The sequence below is a fragment of the Eptatretus burgeri genome, chromosome 2 (assembly GCF_056783735.1).
Source record: "Eptatretus burgeri isolate ZD-2024b chromosome 2, Ebu_testis_v1, whole genome shotgun sequence".
In the NCBI taxonomy this organism is placed as follows: Eukaryota; Metazoa; Chordata; class Myxini; order Myxiniformes; family Myxinidae; genus Eptatretus; species Eptatretus burgeri.
Window position 1 is genome coordinate 64,286,720 of NC_140962.1, and position 22,036 is coordinate 64,308,755.

Below are 22,036 nucleotides of genomic sequence, written 5' to 3' on the forward strand. Positions count from 1 at the left end.
CCAAATACAGAAAATTTCAGCAACGTTGTAAAGTCAGTGTCACTGGTGAGATAGATAGGGTTTTGGTGAGATCGAACATAAATCATTCTTGTATGCTTTGCTCATATTACTACAAGGGTACAATTGGGTCATGCTGGGGTCCACGAGGAATTTGGGACTCATTTGAAAGGATCAGCAAAAGTAATACCAACACAAACACTGCACAGGAAAAATGTGTTTATAAGTTCAACAGGTTATGAAGAATTGTGTGTGTGTGTGTGTGTGTGTGTGTGTGTTTTCTCAAATATAATATTCTTCATTGCTTGGCATGTACACCAATGGAAGGAAATGTTGAAAAGTAATGCCTCCTGGACTTTTTCTTCAAAACAGGTAAAGATATTCGAATAAAACAAAACAGTCCTCACATTAGTTATTCCCACCACTGAGGGCAAAGTTTTGTGATTCTGACAAGAGATGCATCACTGCTACGTTAGTCTAGATGGCAGAAGGCAACACAATGTTATCAGTGCTGTGAAGCGCTGGAGATGAGGGTTGGGATGACTGGAGATAAGAGTTGGGAGGCACTATTATGATCCTGTGGGGAAGAGATGGACAATGGAGTACCACCACAAAGGATCACCAGGCCAGACTTGGCTGAATCAGATTTTCATCTCTTCCCCAAACTTAAGGAAACATCTTCATGGAGAACATTGTTCTTCCGATGATGTCAAAGCTGTGGTGAAGTGCTGATGAAGTCAGCAAGGTACATAGCTCTATTGTGACGGCAACACAAAACTATTTCAAAATGTATGGACAGCAGTGGTGATTATGTTGAGATATAAATATGCACCATGGTAGAATAAAGATTGAGGTTAGTATCTGTCTCCGTTTGTTTCATTCAAATATATCTTTACCTGTTTTGGAGAAAAGAATAGGAGACATTACTTTTCAACACACCCTTGTATTATGAAATATTTTCATTTTGAATGCTATTCTGTTGGTGTTATTCCCATTTAATGATTTATAACAAATTATAATTTAACCAGATAGATGGTGGAATGTTTGAAGCCAGGCAGTTTTTCATTACTTGCTTTCCTAATAGCTTAAATGGAGTATTCTTTTACCATGCATTCCATTAAGTAAAGGAAAAAGAGGAAGAGAGAAACTTGGAGAACAAGAAGGGCACTTGGTGGAGCACATACCTCTGCCACGTAATGCCTGATCCATGAGAACATATCAGGCCCAATACATTTTTTAAATATCATGCCATATATCGTTTGTATCTCTATCTCTCAATGGTGAAGAATCACTTTTAAAATTCTAGTATAGTAGTTTTGATCCAGATCCGAATCTTCACCAAAATCTAATCAGTTCATCCTTGTCACACACCCAACCTGTCCACAAAATTTAATCTGGATCAGTGCACAACTTTTTGAGATATCCTGTACACAAAGACAAACAGAAAGGGGGTGGAAACATAACCTCCTTCACCTTCGGTGGTGGAGGTAATTAAGAAATCCAGGACCTTTCGCCGATGAAGGTGCAAAGTGATTCTTTCAGGTACCAATTAAGCCAGATTGGAAAGTTAGCAGAAATGGACATTACATTTATACAAGCGCCTCCATGAGCCTTGCCTGGACAACCTCTCCCCAACAATTAAATTAAACCACTGAAGTACAAAATGACCTCACGGGTTTTTCAATTGCCATTTCACTTCCACATTACAAACTTGCTTATCACCCGAATTTTTTAAAGAATCAAAAGTTTTCATGCAATTTAATACATAATCGCTTTCACCGACTCCACTTCCAATGGTGGACCACATGATTGCCAGCAAAAAGTGAATATTGCAATAAATACTTTATTCAAAAAGGATGAAAAATAATACTGCTAAAGAACTGTAAACTTGAAAAGACTGGTAAGGACCATGTCAATCGAGGCGGAAACAGAGCCAAGTGTCCCCTGGACCACAGAAGAATTCACATCGTGTCTCAACTTGGTTTGCCAAAGGCCCAGAATTGGCAAGCCCTTGAAATGACCCCTCTCATCACAAAACGCGATCACGTTTCAATGACCTTTCATGATTAACCACCAGATTTTTCTGTTTTCTGAACTGCTTTATGCATCATCAGAAAAAGATGATGATAAAACAGCATCCACCGAGTATTATGAACATCAAGTGTTTTTTGTTTGTTTGTTTGTCTGTTTTTTAACTACACCATTAGTGAGAATTACACAAATTATCATAAGATAAGTATAATAGCATAATTATCCTCCTTCAACCCATCAATTTAACAAATTCTCCATAAACACCACCGAATCGCTAAAACAGCACAGTGAGGAATGTAAAAGCATGCTTAAAATAGTCCCAAAAAAAAAAAAAATAATAATAATAATAATAATAATAATAATAATAATAATTAAAAAAGTGTTACTGTTCTGCAAAAATCATAGATTTGAGCATAAACTTTGCACTTGATGGTTTATGCTCAAAACAGCTTGGTGGTTCAACAAAGACACTCCAGGATCTCTTTCTTGCCCTAGTAAATGGGATGGAGAGAATAAGGAAGTGCGCAGTCAGAAGCAAAACTGGGACCATCAATTTATAACGTAGGCAAATATGGTGGAATTTTTACCCTCCCCCCCCCCAACCGCCACCCCCACACCTTTTGTATGCTTGTAAAAGACCCTCCCTTACTCCTCAGTCCTCCCAAACATTTTCCTTCTGACCTCACTACTCTCCAATGCTCCTCTTCTCTCACCTATCATCCTTCCTCCTGTTCAATTTCACGTTCTCAATTCAACGCTGACCACCAGGGATGGTGCAAATGAAGTGCACTTACTTTCGAGCCATCTGGTCTGGGTTAGATTCTCAGCTGGACGGCAAACTGTCAAATTTGGTCCTTTGCATAAAAAAAAAAACATGTCATCAGTCGGACAGACGTCAAGCTGGGGGACTTCATCTACTCGTATCGATTTCTGGTGGACACTGCAGGTCCCATGGGTGTCTTGTACGAAGAGTAGATGAGTTATCACCGGCAGCCTGAACAAATTATAAATTCCTGCCGTAATCGGCTCCAAACAATAGGTCAAGCCTGGTCAGCCGGTTCTTGAAACAGGCCAATTTTACATGCTTTGCGAACCGCCAACTCCATGCCTGTGACTGGCAGGAGAGAAGAGGTTGAGGCAGAAGAGGCAGAAAGGCAGATAAGACGAGAATAAGAAGCCCTCTCTCCACAACGCATGTATAAAACAGATGACGCTGAAGGCATACCGGTATTTCTGGTAATAAACAGGCCAAAATGAACCTCATTATAATCGAAAACCTTAATTATTCAATGAACTGCCCCCCCTCCCCATTTTGTTGTAGTAAAATCTCAATAACTCAAATAAACAACAAAAAAAAACAACAACAACAAATAAGCAGACACTTCAAAAGTCTGCTATTATGGAGATCAGCAACAGTGTTAAATACATCTTTGCCGCTTCTTGTATGCAAGCTGACATCAGGAACACACATCATGCACCTCATCACAGGTTACCAATTGACACATCCACTTTAAATCAAGGTAGCTGTAATCATCACTGCACAGCTCAACAGAACAGACACAAAATGACACATCTCACGGATCCGTTACTTGTACAATTGGAACGGTACTTCAAAAAGGGAATACCGTTACAAAATAAAGCAAATGCATTTGTAAAAACTGCAGTTACACGCGTACAATTTTTCATTAAAATCATGAAAATGATTAGTGAAGTTAAAAGGTACAAGGTTTTAATGCAACGCCCTTGGCTAAAAACAAGGAAATGCAGGACACAGCTCAAATGGCCTGCATGCCCACCCCCAGCCGACAGCCAAAAAGAAGGCTCATAGAAATCTTAGTGGATACAGATATGTAATCAACCTCACACACGAATCTTGTAAGGATCAGGGGGTTGGCTTGTGGTCTCCTTATTCCGTTCTCCCTGCGGAGATCTGAAAAACAAAATGCGAATTCAAATCACAAGATGCAAATAAATAATAAAAGGTTGTAAATAATAATAATAATAATAATAAAACTTGTAACCAATAAATAAACGAGAGCAGCACTCAGAGCGCATGGTCTCGCCTCACACGTTCATTCTGAACTGAACACGCAACTACTATGGCCCACTGTTATTAATGCCCATATTCCAATCGCATCCATGCACCCTATTATGTCACATGGTTTCTTGGCATGGGTTATGACGTCATAAATTTAATAATTCACTCACGTCGGGATGTTGATCAGATATATGAAGTTTCATATTTTTCAAATAATTTAAATTCAACCAAATATGGCTGGAATGCCGCTTTACTGATGATGTCATCATTATCACCCTACATACCCCATGGGGAGTTGACATTTGATCTGCATCCAGACCATTTGTCTTTGTCGCACAGCAAACTCTAATTGGCTTGTTCTCATCACTGACCCAATGGATCCACCAAGTTTCGTCTGAATCCGTCCACAACATTTTTAGATACCCTGCTCACAGACAAACAAACATACAAACATACAAACAAACGTGAAAACATTACCTTTGGTGATGGAGGTATTAATCTATATGACGGGGATGTTGGTGGAACTGTAGTTTATAATGGCCATCCCAAATTGCCCAGTGGGCCCTTAAGAGTTGATCATTTATTAAATTCCAACATCGCATGGAGAACAGAGTCACAGCCACAGGTTAACCCCCCCTCCTTCTTGAGATAAGTGAGCCAGCTGGATTTTGGCAAACATTCTAATAAAATTACGGTAAATCTCCTGAGGCGATCTTTACTTCTAGAAGCTTAGAATTGCCATGCTTTTCATAGAACTGCCTTCAGTTGGATTTGAGGCCACAATCTTGGGATGGCAGTTCAGCATCTTCATCACTTGGTCAATCAAACAATCAATCAATACATTTATTTCCTTCAACAAAAGAAACATCATGTACAAAATACAGTTCAATGGTTGAAGGAGGCCGAATCCCGAAAAGCATAGCTTGAAGTGGGAATGCCTTGACGCATACTATACAGATGACATTCAAAATAATTATGAAACAACATAGAATTAAATAATAAAAATAACTAATGAATAGAGGATTAATTTTCATAATGTCCAAAGATGAGAAAAACTGGAATGGCACTCTTCGAGGTTGCGACGTCACCGGACATGCCTCCACCTAGATTATTACATCATTATACATAGTTGTGCCAATTTTGATTTAAATCCTTGAACCCAGATTCAAAATATTCAATAATTCTGCCTGCCAGACCATGCGTCTGATCAGGTGGGAATTTAAAACAGTGTTATTGTTGCAGAGGCCAGGTATCGGCTGCGAGCACGACTGCTAGATGGAGCAGCAGAGTCGGCTCTACCGATCACCCGGAATTTATAGGTCATCACCCCGGATAACCCCAGAGCCGACGGGTCCATTATCGGACCGAAGTTCGCCAATAGGTCGACCACATGGAGTAGGGTCGATTGCCAATTTCAATTTACCTAAATACCCACGTGGTCCAAACTACCGGGGAAATTCACCCTCGACGGCACGCGTACGGAACGAGCCACTTAGCGTACTCGAACCGTGTGCGACGCGAGCGGTCGATCGCCGAGATCCATCGGCCCAATTGTTCTGTTACAGCGGCAACAGCCTGGCTAATTTTCCAACACACAGCACGCTAAGCCAATGGAGGAAGGGACACGAACGAGCTGAAACATTTAACAATCTGGGTTTATTTATAATGGGACCTCAGGAGCACAAAAGAGCAGAGTTAACCGATTAAAATAAATACACGTATGTACAAGCAAAAAGCACTTAACAATTCACTACTTAAGGCACTGTCACACCTCGACGATTTAGCCAGCAATGGCAACGTATAAAAATGTATGTAAAACGTTGGCGTACGCTGAAATTTTGATGTTTTTTTTAAGTTTTGGTCGTATTCATAACGTGTAGGTCATATGCATAACATATTAGTAGCGGGCACAGAACGTTTCGTTGTCTTATAGATAACTTATACAAACGAATGCTTAGCCTGTTGTCGGCGTTCACAACCTATGCCCAACTGTGTCTAACTTCGGCATAGCACGCTGCACGTATCGCCGACGAACTCGTGGCGTAGCCTGTTAAAAACCTGCCGCACGCCGATTTAAATCATGACCGCCTGAAAATTGAGTGTCAACTACGCAGTCACACCTTGATGATTTCACAGCGTATGCCGACCTATGAAAAATTTGCCGAACCAAGCTGGCACACGTCGAATACGTTATGGGTAAGTTGCGTATACGTTAAGAGCACGCTGAAAAACGATGAAGTACGCCGTCATATTTAGTGGTACGTCTCGTACGTCGTGAAATTTCAAGCATGCTGAAAATTTTACGACGTACGGCTCACACGTTCCGCTACGCTGGGAATAAGTTGTAGGCACGATATGCCATCGTTGACACAAGTTCCTTGTAAGTTACTCATAAGTCGAAACACGTCGAGGTAATGTTTAACATACCCGAAACTTATTTTCTCCGTGAAGGCACATTTTCTTTTTTTCTCCTTGGCTCCGTGAAAGCATGTGACAAAATATCTGAAGTTGTTGTTGTTGTTGTTGTTTTTTTGTTATTATTAGTATTTTTTTTAGTCGATCACGAATTTTAAAATATATTCGGACATTTGCTTTTAAGTTTCGACGTCGACGTGACAATATCCTCAAACAGAAAATATTCACAGAGGAGGAACTAAGAATAAGACATGAGCAAACTGAAGAGGCAATTGGATGTGACGTAATGGCACGTGACGAAATATCGGAAGTAACAAAAAGTGTGTCTAAAACGTTGGGGCACGTCGAATACGGTATGGGTAAGTTTGGTATGCGCGAGTAGAACGCTAAATACGCTATCATACGTCGTAGTAAGTAGAGAACGTCAAGAAATTTTGAACATGTTCAAAATTTTACGACGTACTCGGCGTATGACACACGTTCCGCATGCGATGAGGATAAGTTTTACACACGATATGGGGACGCTTACACACGTCCACAAAGGATACTTATAAGCTACTCATCAGTCGAAACACGTCGCGGTAATGTCTTTTTTACGCGAAACTTATTTCTAACTTATGTTTGACGTGCTTTGAACCAATTCTTTACGTAGCCCCAACACACATCGACGTATGTAGACGTATTCCAATGACGTCTTCCGGTCGACAAAAAAAAAAAATGAACGTGTTTCTAGGTTACAACTGCCATATAAAGACGTGTTCCCAGCGGTTTTGGGAATTGGTATATAAAAATGGTGTTCATAAAAGGGAAACCCAACAGTGTTTTCGAGTCCTTTTTGAGTCGATGTCCATGTCAGCAGTAACAGTATCAGTATTAGTATTAGTATTAGTTTGTTCATGTTGGCAGTAGTAGGTGGGTGTGAGGGGGAGGGTGTGGGTTATGATGGATCGTCCTTGCGTCCGCGTGTCCACGGGTAGGTTCATAGGCTGCCACTCAACGATTTAAATGGCTGCATCTCCACTATTGAAAGTAGACGCTTGCGCTCAACAATTGGATTTATTTTTTTTTTACACTCAACGACTTTTAAACGGTACCACTCAGCCATTTTCATTGTTTACAATGAACGATTTAAATTGCTGTCACTCGCCTTTGTTTTTTTTTTTTGTTTTTTTTGACGCTGGGGTTTGGAAATTTGAAACGTTTCTTCTGAACGTGTTAAAACGCTCAAACTCGACTATTTTAAATAGACGCTGCCGATGGACAATTGGAATCATAGCCAAGCTAGACATCGAAGTGTGAACATCCTCGTCATGCCGAAGAAAAGTTTGAAGAATGCTGCAAATAAGTGTCCTGGCCGTGGCCGTGGACGCTGACGCAAGGACGATCCATTATACCGAAGTCTTTCAGCCTATGAGTAACTTAAAAGTAACGTCTGTCGACGTGTGGCAACGATCGCGTAACGTGCCAACAACACGTTAATCATAGGTAGGAAATAAGTTTCGGGTACTCTAAACATTACCTCGGCGTGTCTCAACTTATGATTAACTTACAAGTAGCATGTGTTGACGTCTGTCAACGATCGCAGACCGTGCCTACAACTTGTGGCCAGCGTAGCGGAACGTGTGAGTCATACGCCGGCATACGTCGTGAAATTTCAAGCATGAAAAAATTTGAGGACAACCGAAAAGTACAACGTTTAAAGCCAACGTGCAACGACGTATGGCAACGTACTACGACGTATGCCAGCGTGCTCTCAATGTTATCAAAACTTACCCATAACGTATTCAACGTGTGCCAGCGTTTTAGAAAAAAAAATCAAAAATCTGCATACGTTGGCTAAAACGTCAAGGTGTGACCGGGCCTTTATGGCCAGCATAGCGGAACATGAGCCATACACTGACATACGTCAAAAAATTTCAAGCATGCTAAAATTTGAGGACAACCGCAAAGTACAACGATGAAAGCCAGCGTACTACGACGTATGGCAGTGTTTTTCAGCGTGCTCTTAACGTATACAAAACTTAACCATAACGTATTCGACATGTGCCAGCATTTAAGACAAATTTTTCATAAGTCGGCATACGCTGGCTAAATGGTCAAGGTGTGACAGCGCCTTCAGCAGACTGGCGCCACGCACGCGCGCACGCACGTACCAGACCAACGTGGTCTTTATTCGGACCTCCAGCCCGGAGGACAGTTGAGCTGGAGATGAGTCTTTGACCTTTCCACCTCGTGTGGTCTTCAAGGACCAGGTCCTCGGGGCAGAACTGGACCCCCAGCACGATCCAGACGCCCTCACGACTGGGCTCCAGGCAAACGGAAGTCGGCAGGGTGAAGGATGGCAGGAGAAGACCCTCCGTTGCACCGACCACTCCGTGTGCAGATGCTTTCGCACTCAAGAACCTTTTGCACGCAGATGCTTACTTCTTGCCAAAACAAACTCTCCGCACGCGCAGACCACGCCCATAATTATAGCCCCCTCTTCAAAGGGGGGGGCGCCTCCTCGAGACCCTCCCTCTCTCACTGGCTGGTTTCAGTGCGCAAATCGCTCGTCATCTCTCCCACTGGCGAAAACGGGCAGCAAACTCCTTGATTGGCCCAGGGGCGTGGTGACATCATGTGGACCGCCCCTCACACAGTCGGAGAAGTCTGATTGGCCGGGCGACGGTCACCTCACTCATTGCACGTTGATTGGTCGACGGACGCCACACGGCTCCTCCTTGAACTCCGCCCACCATGATGTCAGCCAGAGCGAGGTGAAGGAAGTGAAGTGAAGGTGAGGTTGATGCGGTGTTGTCGGCATTGATGTTGTTGATGTAAAAATAAAATAAAAACCCGAACTATCAAAATAAATACGCAGCACATTTACAATTAATCACCCATTAGACAAGGGACGGGAAACTATCTATCCACATTTACTTATCGATATAACTGAGCGATAGGACCTGTATGTTGTGTGTGCTCATGGCTTCCAGATTCACAACATTGTGTTTGTGGGGTAGATGGAGGAATTTCATAGTAAAGGTTGGATTGTTGAGTGGGGCATTGTCCATGGATGAGTAGGAGACATCTTGATGCAAATAAAGTAGGGAACACTGTGCACTGAAGTTATGTGTCACCACATGGGGGGGAGGGGGGTAGTGCTGTGTTAACCAGGGAGGGTTCAAGGCTATTTCTCCCAGTACGTGATTGAACCGTGACTTTTTCCTACGTTTTTGCATTTACAAGACCGACAATAAAAGAACCACATTTTTACACCACCACCACAAAAGCCGAACGTTTCCGAGCAGGCAAAAACCACACCTTCCCACCGGCAGGCCACCACCACCACCACCACCCCCCCCCCCCCCGGCAAGGAGAGGAGAGGAGAGGAGGAGCAAGAGCGGCAAGAGCGGCAAGAAGGGCAAGAGCGGCAATGATAGACTGGAGATGGTGGTCAGAACAGATCAGACCTCTCTGGCTTCTCTGAGACAAGACCAAGAGATGCGCTCTTCTTCTCTTCTCTTCTGAAACGTAGAAACTTCACGACTCAGCTGAACAGTCAACGGCTAGCATCATACTTCAGCAAGTGAACGAATTCACACCAGCACGACAATGAGAATCGCGCTGCCTTCTTGACCATGTCAAGAAGACAGAGGTCCTATCTGTTCTGACTGCCATCTCCACACTATCCTCCCTCTTGTCTCTCTCACACCTTTTTGTCGCTCTTCCTTTCTTACGTCACACCGACCAATCATCAACCTTGGGGGGCGGGGGGCGTGGCCTGCTGGTAACAGGTTAACCTAAGCTCACAGTTTTCCCGACTTAATTTATAGAGATGTCTGCTACTCATCCACGGACCACACCACACTACACAATCCTTTACAATGAAATTCCTCCATCTATCCCACAACCATAACAATTTTCCCCATGACTAATACATTATAGTTGTGAAGTTTCACACTGATTGATGAAGCAGTTGAAGAGAAGGAATTTTTCAAAGATTTTTGTTCAATCCAATACAGCTGCCAGACCATGTGACCCATTAATTATTTGTGAACACCCTGGTATCCCCAAGGCTTGGGGAACATTTGGTTGAAGTTTCCCCTCGATCTGTCAAGCCAATCTGGGGAAGATTTTTAAAGGCATATTTTTGAAAAGAAAAAAAAAATCTGAGCTGCCAAACTATGTGACCTATGAGGTCAGAGGCGGAGAACTTTTTGTTCCTCATGAAGAGGCGATGACACCTGTAAAGTTTTGCCTCAATATGTTCAGCCGTATGGGCAAGGATTTTTGAAGGTTTTTATGTTGAAAAAAATTTATATGTATATATATATATATATATATATATATATATATATATATATATATATATATATGGCTGTCGAATCATGTGACCGATGACATCAATCCTCCTCCCCCCCCCCCCCCCGCCAAATACAATTTAGTCCCAGATGATCCTCAAAAAATTTCATCCTGATCAGATAAAGTGCTTGAGGGGTACAATTATGACATCATAATAAAGCCACCTGTGACATCAAAAACTATTTAAAAAAAAAACCCACTTGTTTCCCGTGGGGAGTACTTCACAAGTGCCAAGTTTCAATTTTTTTCCGTTTCGGAGATCGAGGTCCAAAGTTTTTGCTTTTTCCAAAAATGGCTGCCACACCACATGACCTATGACATCCTCATTATTATTAAAACAAACATTCTCCATGAGTAGTCACAAGTATGGTGAAAAATTCGTGTTACTCAGATAAGTGGTTGCAGAGAAAACTGAGAAAACTAGAAGGGCACTCGGTAGAGCGCGTACCTCTGCCACGAGAAAATATCGGGCCCAATACATTTTTGAAATATCATGCTATATATTGTTTTTGAGCCCTATCTTCCAATGGTGAAAAAATCACTTAAAATATTAAATAATTCTCGAATCCAGATCCAGATTGTCACCAAAATCTAATCAATTTGTCATGGAGAATGAGGGATAGAGCCCTGTGGAACACAGTGTTGAATGGCTGCCTGGCTGGAAATCACATTATGAAAAGTCTTACATTGTTTATGGTTATTGAGCTAAGAAGCAAACCATTGCAAAGCAATACCCCTGATACCAAAATATTCAACCTGAGATAAAAGAATGCCATCTATAGTCAGTGTGTCAAAGGCTTTCGACAGATCAATAAAAACGCTCGCGGTAGAGATTTTGTGACAAACCGCATGGGTGAGTTTATCATCTCGTTGCACAAGAGCCATGTCAGTTGGATATTTAGATCTAAAGCCGAGCTGTTGGTAATAAAGGTTGAATTTAGAGATGAACTTCGAAAGATGGTTATAAACAAGTCTTTCTAAAAATTTTAAAAAAAACAAAGAATAGAAACATCAGTAATTATGAATTTCCTGTTTTTCACGAGATTTGAAAATGGGGATAACTTTTGCAACATTAAGATAAGGGACAGATACAAGAAGAAAAAAAAAGATTGAAGATAAAGACAGGAGGTCAATAAATAAAGGAAATCAGAGTTTTAATCACTGATGGATGGATTCCATGAAATCCACAACTCGTGGTATTGTTTAGCTCTTTACCTATTTGAGTAATTTGGAATGAATCAGTCAGTATTATGAAACATAGGGGCAATATCCCTGGGCACTTACCTGGTAGTGGCTGGAGAAGATAACCAGGGAACCACTGGTAGGCATAGATGACCCCCAAAATATGTAACGGAGAAGAAAGTAAATAGATGGATTTTTTTTTTTTAATGCCGTGAACAAACTTTGGTTCATCACAGGTGATTAAGGTTTTGGTCAAGTTTCATCGAAATAATGTGGTGTGGTTTCAGAGAAGAAAGCAAAAACCTCTTTTGGGGGCAATCCGCACGTAGAATTTGAGACCAATTTTTTTTTAAATGCTGTGAACAAACTTTGGTACATCACAGATGATGAAGGTTCTGGAGAAGTTTTATCTAAATTGTGTGTGCAGTTTTGGAGAAAAAAAAAAAGCAAATGCATATATTTTGGGGGCAACCTCCCCGTACACCCCCTGAAACCAAGATTTTTCTAATGTTATGAAAATAACTTTGGTACGTCACGAGTGATGAAGGTCGTGGTGAAGTTTAATCGAAATTGTGTATAGTTTCGGAGAAGAAAGCAAATATATCTCTTTTGGGGGGCAACTGCACCCCTGATTTCACCCCAGATATTTTATTTGCATCTAACTTTTTGGCATAATCATTTTTCTTGAAAGAATGGATAAATCACAGCGAGCAGATTGCGAAAATCCTTGTATTTGCGTTTGTTTGCTCATATTGGGTCAATGCTGAACTCGATCTTAGAACGTATTTCAGTTTTATAAACCTTTAAAACGCTACACTCATATTTGGTAATAAAATCAAAGCACTTACAGCTTGTCACCGTAGCTGATTTTCCGTTGTGATTGTGTCGAGGTACGCTTGGGAGAATGGTTGGGGGAAGAAGTACCCTTCTTGCACTCTTTGTTTGGAGAACCCTGGACTGCGACACCCTTCAAAAGCTGAAGCCAACAACAAATGCACAAAGTGGTTTTATTCATTTTAGAACGGGTGTCCAATCTTCAAAAGTGAATCGAAAGCACGACATATTATTAACCCTTCCCTCCCTGCACCTTCATATCTCGTGCATGCTTTTCCAGCTCCTTACGCAGATCGGCAGGAGGTAGTTTTGTTACATTTAGCACAAGGTAATTCCAATCCAGCTGCTCCAAATATGCAAGGTGAAACAAAGGTAGAACAAGCCTGAGTTACACTCATGCTTCCAAACCAAAAACTCATGACAAGTACATAAAAAACAAGAATTTTCTGGTGTTATGGATATTAAAACGCAAGCGTTTAATTTCAGACATCACATGAAATAAAAACTAGTCAGCTGATAAATGGAATTTGCAAATAATCTGCATGGATTACCTTCATTTCTGTCCATATTCTGCAACCCAACTCAAGACAAAGGGTCATCAATATATTACATAAGCAAAAAGCGTTACAATTTTTAACCTGCTCCACTGTATTCCCAACTCAATATCTCATCCTGAACACCTTTTCCCTTTTCCAGCCCATATTCTTAACTTTGCTTGGCTTAATAAAACTACGACACGTAGAACGACTCCCCAACACATAGATTTAATTTCATTATCTTTTGCCAAAATTAATCGCGCTCCTCTCCACAACTCAACACACAACACACAACACACAACCGAGTCCCGAGCTTTGGTGGATATTGTTACTTGTTTAGCACAAGACATCTAGTGCTGATAATTGAATCAAAATGCCTCGGGCCTCTGGTCCCAACGTGCCTAAAATCTCCGCATCCACGTCGCGAAAGTCGGAGCAGTCACCTGGAAGTGCTGATCCAAGAAGAGATCGGGCTTGCCGAGGGTCTGGGATGAACTCCCCTTTCCCGCGGCCAACACTCTCTGCAGTGCTAACTGAAAGCATAGACAGACGAGACGACGCCGCCGCCGCCGCTGTGGTCGTCCCAGAGAGTGTAGCGCCAGAGCCACAGGCGGCTCAAGGGCATGAGTGTGGGTGCATGTGCGTGGACTGTGGTCGAACCTTTAGGGAGATGACTGGTCTCGGGGTGCACAAAAACGAAGGACGCATGCCTTGGTGTTCCATGCGTCCAACCTCCCTCTGCGGGTGAAGGCGCGATGGGACGATGAGGAGGTGTACGCAATGGCCGTCCGTGAGGGGCAACTAGTACTCAACAGAGAAAGATTCGTCAACCAAGCGTGAGGGTAGTTCGTGCCCGGACAGTCGTTGGAGGCCATCAAGGGGAAGCGGAGGCAGGCCGCTGACAAAGCTCTCGTCCAAACGAAACTGACAGAGCGAGCCCAGGGAAATAATATGCAGGATGTCTTCGAGAGGGAATCGGAAGTGGGTGCTGAACATCTGGAAAACACCAAGGTAGCTTGGCAGCTGGTGCGACCGATCACATCTCAGGATGTGTAAAGAGAAAAGGCCCTGTTGAGAAACGGCACACCCGGTGTGGACGGTATCAGCTTTCGGCTGGTCGGCTCCATACCGAACGGCTGTCTGAGTAAGATGTTCAATCTGTGGCTGCTTGCGGGGTATTTACCACTGTGTCTCAAAAGGCACAGAACGGTGCTTATCCCAAAGGCTGATGACCCGAAGAGTGCTTCCGAGTTCCGCCCAATCACGATCAGCAGCTTCCTAGTGCATCTGCACCATAAGATAATCACCAAACGGTGCTCATCAGCCTTTGAGTTGCATCCGGTGCAGCGAGCGTTTAGGAAGGGTGATGGGTGCGCCGAGAATGTCATGTTTCTCGACGCCATCCTCCGGGATGCTACCCAGAATCTTCAACCTTTGCGACTCGCCGTTTTCAAGGCCTTGACTCCGTTAACCACAGTACGGTACTGAATGCGGCTGTGAGGATGGGTGCTCCGCCACCCTTCCTCCACTACATCGCATGATGGTTGCGTGACGTACTTGGACTGCTGTCGTGATCTGCCATTTTCGATGACTCGAGGAGTAAAACAGGGTGACCCCCTCTCCCCCATTTTGTTCAACTCAGTGTTGGATGGGGTGTTGAGAAACATCCCAGAGGGAGTGCGAACGAGACTCAGAGAAACGTCAGTGCCAGCTCTGGCATTTGCCGACGACCTCGTCTTGTGTGCGCACACCTCGTCTGGGCTCCAAAGGTCTTTGGATGTGGTGCAAACCTGTCTGTCCGCTGTGGGTCTGTCGCTGAACGTGGAAAAGTCTGCGACTAGCGATTACCATCGACGCGAAGGCGAAGCGATACATGGTGGACACTTATGAAGTGTTTCGCCTCGGGCAGCGGAATCTGAGCGTGCAAGACGCGATGAGCCGGTTGAAGTATCTGGGAATTCAGTTCCAACCCCACGGGGCGGCGCCATCCGATGGCTTTGTCCTTGAGGAAGGGCTGAGGAACCTAAGGCGGGCCCCCATAAAGCCTCAACAGAGAATGTTTATGTTGCGAGACAACCTCGTGCCCAAACTCCAGTATGGGCTTGTCTTGGGAGCAGCCAGAAGTAGGACTCTGCAAGTTGGTTATTTCATTAGTTTGCATTTTTGGCCCTTTCCTTACGTCTTTGTGGGCTGATGGGACAAAATGCATTGCAAGGGCTTTATGGCAGGTCTTTATTCTGTTATCTATTTTACTTAACTTCCCACACAAGTCCCTCCTTTCATCACGCACAGCAACAGGGGTGGCCATCATTTGCATAAGCACACCATTTCTCCTTCAAACCGCGTGTCATTCCCCAACGGACACTTTGTTTCAACCTTCTCCAGACTTGAACTACAATGCCACAACATTTCTCCAACCACTACAACTCCTTCATAAAAATCCCCACATCACTCAACCACAACCAAAGCTCGCCTATAAAACAACCACAATCACCTCAAGTACGCACGCACCACACTGCAACTGCAATGCCACACCACCACTGCCATCGTGAAACCACACTAGCGTTAAAGACCACCATCCCCTTTTAGGACCAGCGGAGATGGGGAGGTGCACTCAAGGTCGGGATGTGCGATTGAGTGCTTAGCCCCATGTTATTCTAGGAGCTCCGTCACATGGCAAAGCAGGGTGCAAATGAGGCTTTGGTAAGGGTTCCTCTCCTGGGTGGAACAAACGCCAGGGCGATGGTCTGTACACCAATGAGAGTGTGGGGAAACACCCATCGATATGCCTGTTCCACTCTCAAGCGCTGCCCCCCCCCCCCTTTGGGAATTAGAATTATAAATGAAAACTCTGCTCTTTGGCCCACCCTCTTGCCTGCTCTTTTCTCATCTGGCCCACCCACTCTTCTCTAATCATCTGGCCTGCCCTTTGTTCCTGGGGTGACGGTGCGGTGAAGCGGAACAGAGCCCGTGACCGAAGCCAGACGTCATACAGCTTGTAGTTAAAGTTATTAGACATTACACGAACAGATTTCTTTTCGCTCATGTTAACTCCATTCCTCTCACACATTCTTTCCTCGATTTGAAAAGACCTTGACCCACATCTTTACACCTTCCTATTTGCACCTCATCTGGCAATCACCACACAACACATCGCACCTCCTCCAATCACGCACCTTAGACACCCTCAGTTTTCATCCCCACACCCCTTTCACACTCTTCAGCAACTGGGTTGCATTGGTCCATCAACCATGCAAGGTAAGAGAGGTCGCATACACCTCGTACTTTCTCTCTCTTTCTTCGCTTTCTCATTTCTTCAGGTATGTGTCTGATGGCACCAGTCATGTTTATAGAATACAAGATTGTGGAAGCTCAGTAGCAGAATAACTCTGCCCTACGTCTTTGTCTTGTAAATACTTGAATTTATTTTGCCACACCAGACCCATCCTTGCTTTCCCCTGCTGTACATAATCGCTTTGTAATAAAACCCTTATTGTTCCACATGCCTTTCCTCACCCTCTCTTTATAAATAAATTGCTTATACAAGTGTACCCAGTTTGTGCCTTTTTCTGCATTGGTGCAGCGTAATCCGCACCCAATTAGCCAGGAGGTTTTACCCACCGATTGGCTCTTGTTAGCTGGTGCGTACTTGGCAGCTCCACTCGGCTGCACCTGATAGGGTAAGTTCCACACAAGAACGCAAAAAGAGCAGACCCACCCCTCACCCCTTTGGTGCGGCTGTCACAGGTAAGGTACAACGGAAAATTGTGAAACCCTGCAAAGATTGGCAGTACCAATCAGCGTTAATGGTTGCTTAGCAACCAGCCGGAGCACGAAGTTACGTGTGTCCGAAGCCTCAGGACCGGTGTTCGGGAGGAACTGAATCGCTTCCCCTCGTGGCGAAACTGGAAGCCCGTTTACATAACACGACTGCATTCTCAAAAAACAAAATAATCATAAAATATAGCTCACGCAAAGCCATCTCGGCAATTAAAATAAAATACAAAACAAATCAAACAAAAACATTTTGGTAATAGTAAAGTCCCACCAGAAAGAAAAAAAAAAGATGTTCAGGCAATGATAGCTTCACAGGTAACGAGGTTGGTGTTTGATTTTTCTGACAACTCTGAAATGGGAAATCCAATTCTTGTAATTTTTTTCATTTACAACATACAAGCCAGAAAATAAAATAAAAATGAGGGAATGTAAGTGGGGGCAGGTGTTTCCATTTTCTTTCTCTGATTTTAATATTGTCAAAAAGAAAATTTTAAACATTCAACGACTCAAAAGTAATTTTTTTTTAAATGTAGAAAAATGAAACTTCACAATAACTCAGCAAAACATTGTGGGGTTTTCTGTTTTTTTTACATGAAACAGCATGAGAGTACATTCTTAGCTGAAAATCAAAAAAGAGATAGATGTCATAACTCTGCTAAAACTAGAAGGGCAGGCGGTAGAGCACATACCTCCGCCACAAGAACATATCGGGCCCAAGACATATTTGAAATATCATGCTATATATCGTTTGTGGCCCTCTCAATGGTGAAGAATCACTGAAAATTTAATAATTATCGTATCCGGACCTGCATTTGGATCTTCATCAAAATCGAATCAATTTGTCCTCGTCACACACCCAACCTGTCCAGGTTTCATCCCAATCCATCCACAAGGTTTTTGATATATCATGCTATACATCGGTTCAGCCCTATCTCTCAATGGTGATAAATCATGAAAAAAATAAATATCGGATCTGGATTCGGATTTTCACCAAAATTTAATAAACCCTTCTTTGTCACACACCCAATGTGTCCACCAAGTTTCGTCCAAATCCGTCCACAACTTTTTGATATATCCTGCACACAGAGAAACAGGGGTGAAAACGACCTCCTTCCACCCTCAGTAGCAGAGGTACTAAATCGACATTTCTAAACCTCAGTACTCAACCCTGCTTGTCATACAAGTAATGTGCCACGAGACGTCACTGCACAAACCACATTCGGCCCTGCTGCCAAGAGTTTGTGAAAAAAAAAAAAAAGAAGTCAACAGATGACTACTTTTTTGTCTGTCCATCAAGTTTGTGTATCCTTGCACCTCCTGAAAATAAATAAATCATACGTTTTATCTGAGACACACACACACACACACACACACACACACACACACACACACACACACACACACACACACACACACACACACACACACACACACTCTTATTTTTCTACATCACATGCAAGAAGTTTCTCCCCCCCACAATGAGTAAAGGAAATCTGAAGCAAGCTTCCTTATTAATCATCATACCATATTTAAAACATCAAGCACACCACTTCCACTAAACTTGCATCTCCCCTCACCCCAACAAAAATGTAGGGTCGAAAGTAAAAATGATTAACAAAAAGCATTTGACTTGTTCATCTCACCTGCTCAAAGCTGTAAGGATTGTGGGGAAGAAAAAGGCCAAGCTTCAAATTCACGACTTCATGCCAGTAGGTTGCATATGCTTTCCCAAAGTCGGCCACCAAGTCTGCCAGGTTATTGAAGGTCAGGGACCGGTGCATGAGGTCAGGTCGACGACTCATACCTAGTGCACCATACTTTCCACTGGACCACATGCCCAATACCACATGCCCGAATATCGTGCCTCCAAAGCGTGTGCGGAATGCCAGTGGGAAGCGCTCAACACCCTGTAAGCCATTCGTAAGGTAGCTGGAAAGGTCACTAAGGTTTGGGACAATCAATGCTTGACATTCTTTGTTGGAATTCAAACTATGATCAAGAACCACAATAACACAAAAATTAAGTAATCAGTGATTCACAAGCAAATTGCAGTGGCACAGTAACGTTTCATTCAAATACATTTGAAGCATTCACAATGTACTTTGACCAAAAAGGAAAGCTGACAAAAAAAAAAATGATACGAAGCGACAAGGATACATTGCCAGAACAACGGCCTCCAAGCACTTTATGGGAAGAGATTCCCGGATCATTTCCTTGGCCAAGTCCATGAGCCTGCAGGGATAACTGCCGACTTAATGCACAGTTTGTCAAACAAAAAGACAATCACAAGATATGCTTCCTTCAAATCCACCCCAAAAATTGCTTACCCGGAAAATGGACGACATTTCTTGATTTCATAGAACTGAGTTCCGGTATGGTTATATCTGTGGATATTTCAGATAAAGGAAATTGCTTGAAAAAAAAATTTCTTCACTGCAAGCACAAAGAACACAGCAAAGTCTTCTCATCTGCATCCTCTTCCTCCACTTCAGAATCCTTCAAGTCACAAAATAAGTACTATCATAAGTTATGACAGCCAACTTTACATCCCTTCCTAATACAGCGTTCTGAGAGATGTAAGAGCCGTTTGTATTTCTTCTTCTTTCACATGCAGCACCATTGGCTGAGCGGGGCATGGCTGTGCCACTGATGCAATGCCCTCTGTACGTTCGGGCAATAATTTGGAATTTGTTGATGGTGCTGGCAGTAGCTCGCCTACTCTTTGTGAAGGACATTGTGGGATCTTTAATGGCCAACAAATGCTGGTAGACAGGACACCCAGTTTTAATGTTCATCGAAGGGATGGCACACACACTACAAAGTTGCTCAATGTCAGGTTCTTACATACAGCAAGAGTTGGAGGGATTCATGATGGGGGTGGGGAAAGAGAAGGGTGCGGGGGTAATGAGAATGCTCAAAAATTCCATAATTTTGAACAAACAAACTCTTGCAAAGACACCAACCTACATTTTAACAGAATGCCTGATAAAAGCAAATCCAAGACGAACTTGTCATGTGTACATTCTGATGTTACCCAGTCCGTCTCACAAATGCAGAACAACAAAAAAATGATACTGCTCTCGCACCTACTTGCCATGTGGTGATTATAACTAATAAGTTCGGTGAATTTCTGCACAACCATTTGGAGGAGATAGAGTGAGACAGACAGACAATCAGAGCAGATTACAATGTCCTGCCGTTTTTAATCAAAAAGCATGGGGTTAATAAAGTTAATGCTCGGCGGGTACCAAATGATCACAGATTCCATCAAAAAAAGCAACTCGTTTAGCCAATGCAACAGAGTTCCAGGAACACCAGCAGAGTGGAGATGACTTCTTGAAGATTGTGATGAGACCTGGGTCAACTATTTCAGACAAGAGCAAATAACACAGCCAGGAACAAAGCATGTACCCCCTCCATACAAGATATTCGGGACTATGCATGCGTCCACTCCACAAAAGATTGGGGGGGGGACTATGGATGTCTTCACCGCATGCAATGGAGACATGATTGATCCTCACTAAAATAATAATTATATATATACATACATACATACATATATATATATATATATATATATATATATATATATATATATATATAAAAAATGAAAAATAAATAGGAGGTTCAGCCATCAACCAGAAAACTTCTGGCAATCGTGTTTTGGGACTTGATGGTTTAATTGTGGATTTTTTTGAAAATGGTGAAATCATAAACAGAATTTGACAGCCCAGGTTTGTTATGGGTTGAAACAGGGCAACCAATATGTAGACAGTGGTTATACTTATATGCTGCCTCAAAGTGCAACTAAACTGCACCTAACGCTCACCCTCAATATATACAGTCAAAATGTTGGATGACCTCCCACAAATTGCAACAAAAGCAAACTCAACAAATTTTGATTCCTGGATATGTCCTCAGTGACAGAAAAAACTCGTAAGGGATCCTCCGGGGGGAAGTCCTGAAATCATGGAAATCCAATATGGCCGCCACCCGGCTTCGGGGAAAATGAGAAAATTGTAAAGATTGATATTTTAGTATGTAAATATATGTTTTTCTGCATTATAATTGTTTCTAGTTATTATGGTCAGTATATTGATATACAAGAATAATTATAAAAAAAGTGAAATGTGTTGACGGTAAAATAAAAAAAATTATAGCTTTTTTGTCCAAAAATGTCAATTTTTTGTCCCGAAAAAGAAATATTTACCTGATACTGATTTTGGCTCCTGGACCAAAAAAAATAAGAAATGTTGAAGACACAAGATGAAATCAAGTCTATGGCAATACAATATAATTATGTAAATCATTGAAACATGACAAAATTTACAATTCCACTCGGGGCAATCACATCTGCCTGACGAAGGTTTCGCAATGAAAATGAAAATTCGCATTAAACTCAGAAACTACATCCATTATAAACTTACTATACATGTTGAGAAAAATCAAGCGTATTAAAGTTTGAACTCGACAATGTTGTCATCATCCTCATCATTGTCACATGGAGTGTTTGTGCAGCCAGAGCCCCTGCAGTTTCCACAAGCTGGAGTGCAGTCAATGTTGTGCTTCTTGCATGTGCATCTCATGGTGCTACATTCAGCCTGGCAGTTGCACCTGACACAACATCTTTTCAGGAGCTGGAGCTATTGATGTCTTAAGTGGCACAAAACCCTCATCACACTTCTGCCAGCCCCAGTCTGTCGGAATAAGTTCATCTGCACATCCCTTCCATTCTTTGACTTGCAGATACATGCGCAGGCTGTGATACTTTGCTGCTTCTGATGTTGGTGGTAACGTCTGTGGTTGCACGTGAGAGGAGCTCCAAGCCACCTTGTCCCAGTACCGCTGATACCGGAGGGTGTCCAGGGTGTCAGTTGACTTT

The 22,036-nt window shown here is 42.7% G+C and overlaps 1 protein-coding gene across 4 annotated transcripts in view; it reads right to left on the reverse strand.

Annotated features, from left to right (window-relative positions):
• Positions 1–1,824: 1,824 nt before the first annotated feature.
• The window catches only part of LOC147032188 (tubulinyl-Tyr carboxypeptidase 2-like), a 42,045-nt gene continuing 21,833 nt past the window's right edge, over positions 1,825–22,036 (reverse strand). Inside the window, exons 3-8 of one of the 4 annotated variants that reach the window (XM_085869559.1) lie at positions 19,482–19,538; positions 19,312–19,386; positions 18,798–19,083; positions 13,095–13,187; positions 12,856–12,983; positions 1,825–3,958 (exon numbers count right to left, since the gene is read on the reverse strand). In XM_085869559.1, coding sequence (XP_085725685.1) covers positions 3,889–3,958; positions 12,856–12,983; positions 13,095–13,187; positions 18,798–19,083; positions 19,312–19,386; positions 19,482–19,538 — 709 coding nt within the window. In that variant the 3' untranslated portion in view covers positions 1,825–3,888. Of the gene's footprint in view, positions 3,959–9,848; positions 9,988–12,855; positions 12,984–13,094; positions 13,188–17,704; positions 18,472–18,797; positions 19,084–19,311; positions 19,387–19,481; positions 19,539–22,036 lie in introns of those variants that run through there. The other 3 variants (XM_085869561.1, XM_085869560.1, XM_085869562.1) reach the window with 3 other exon arrangements.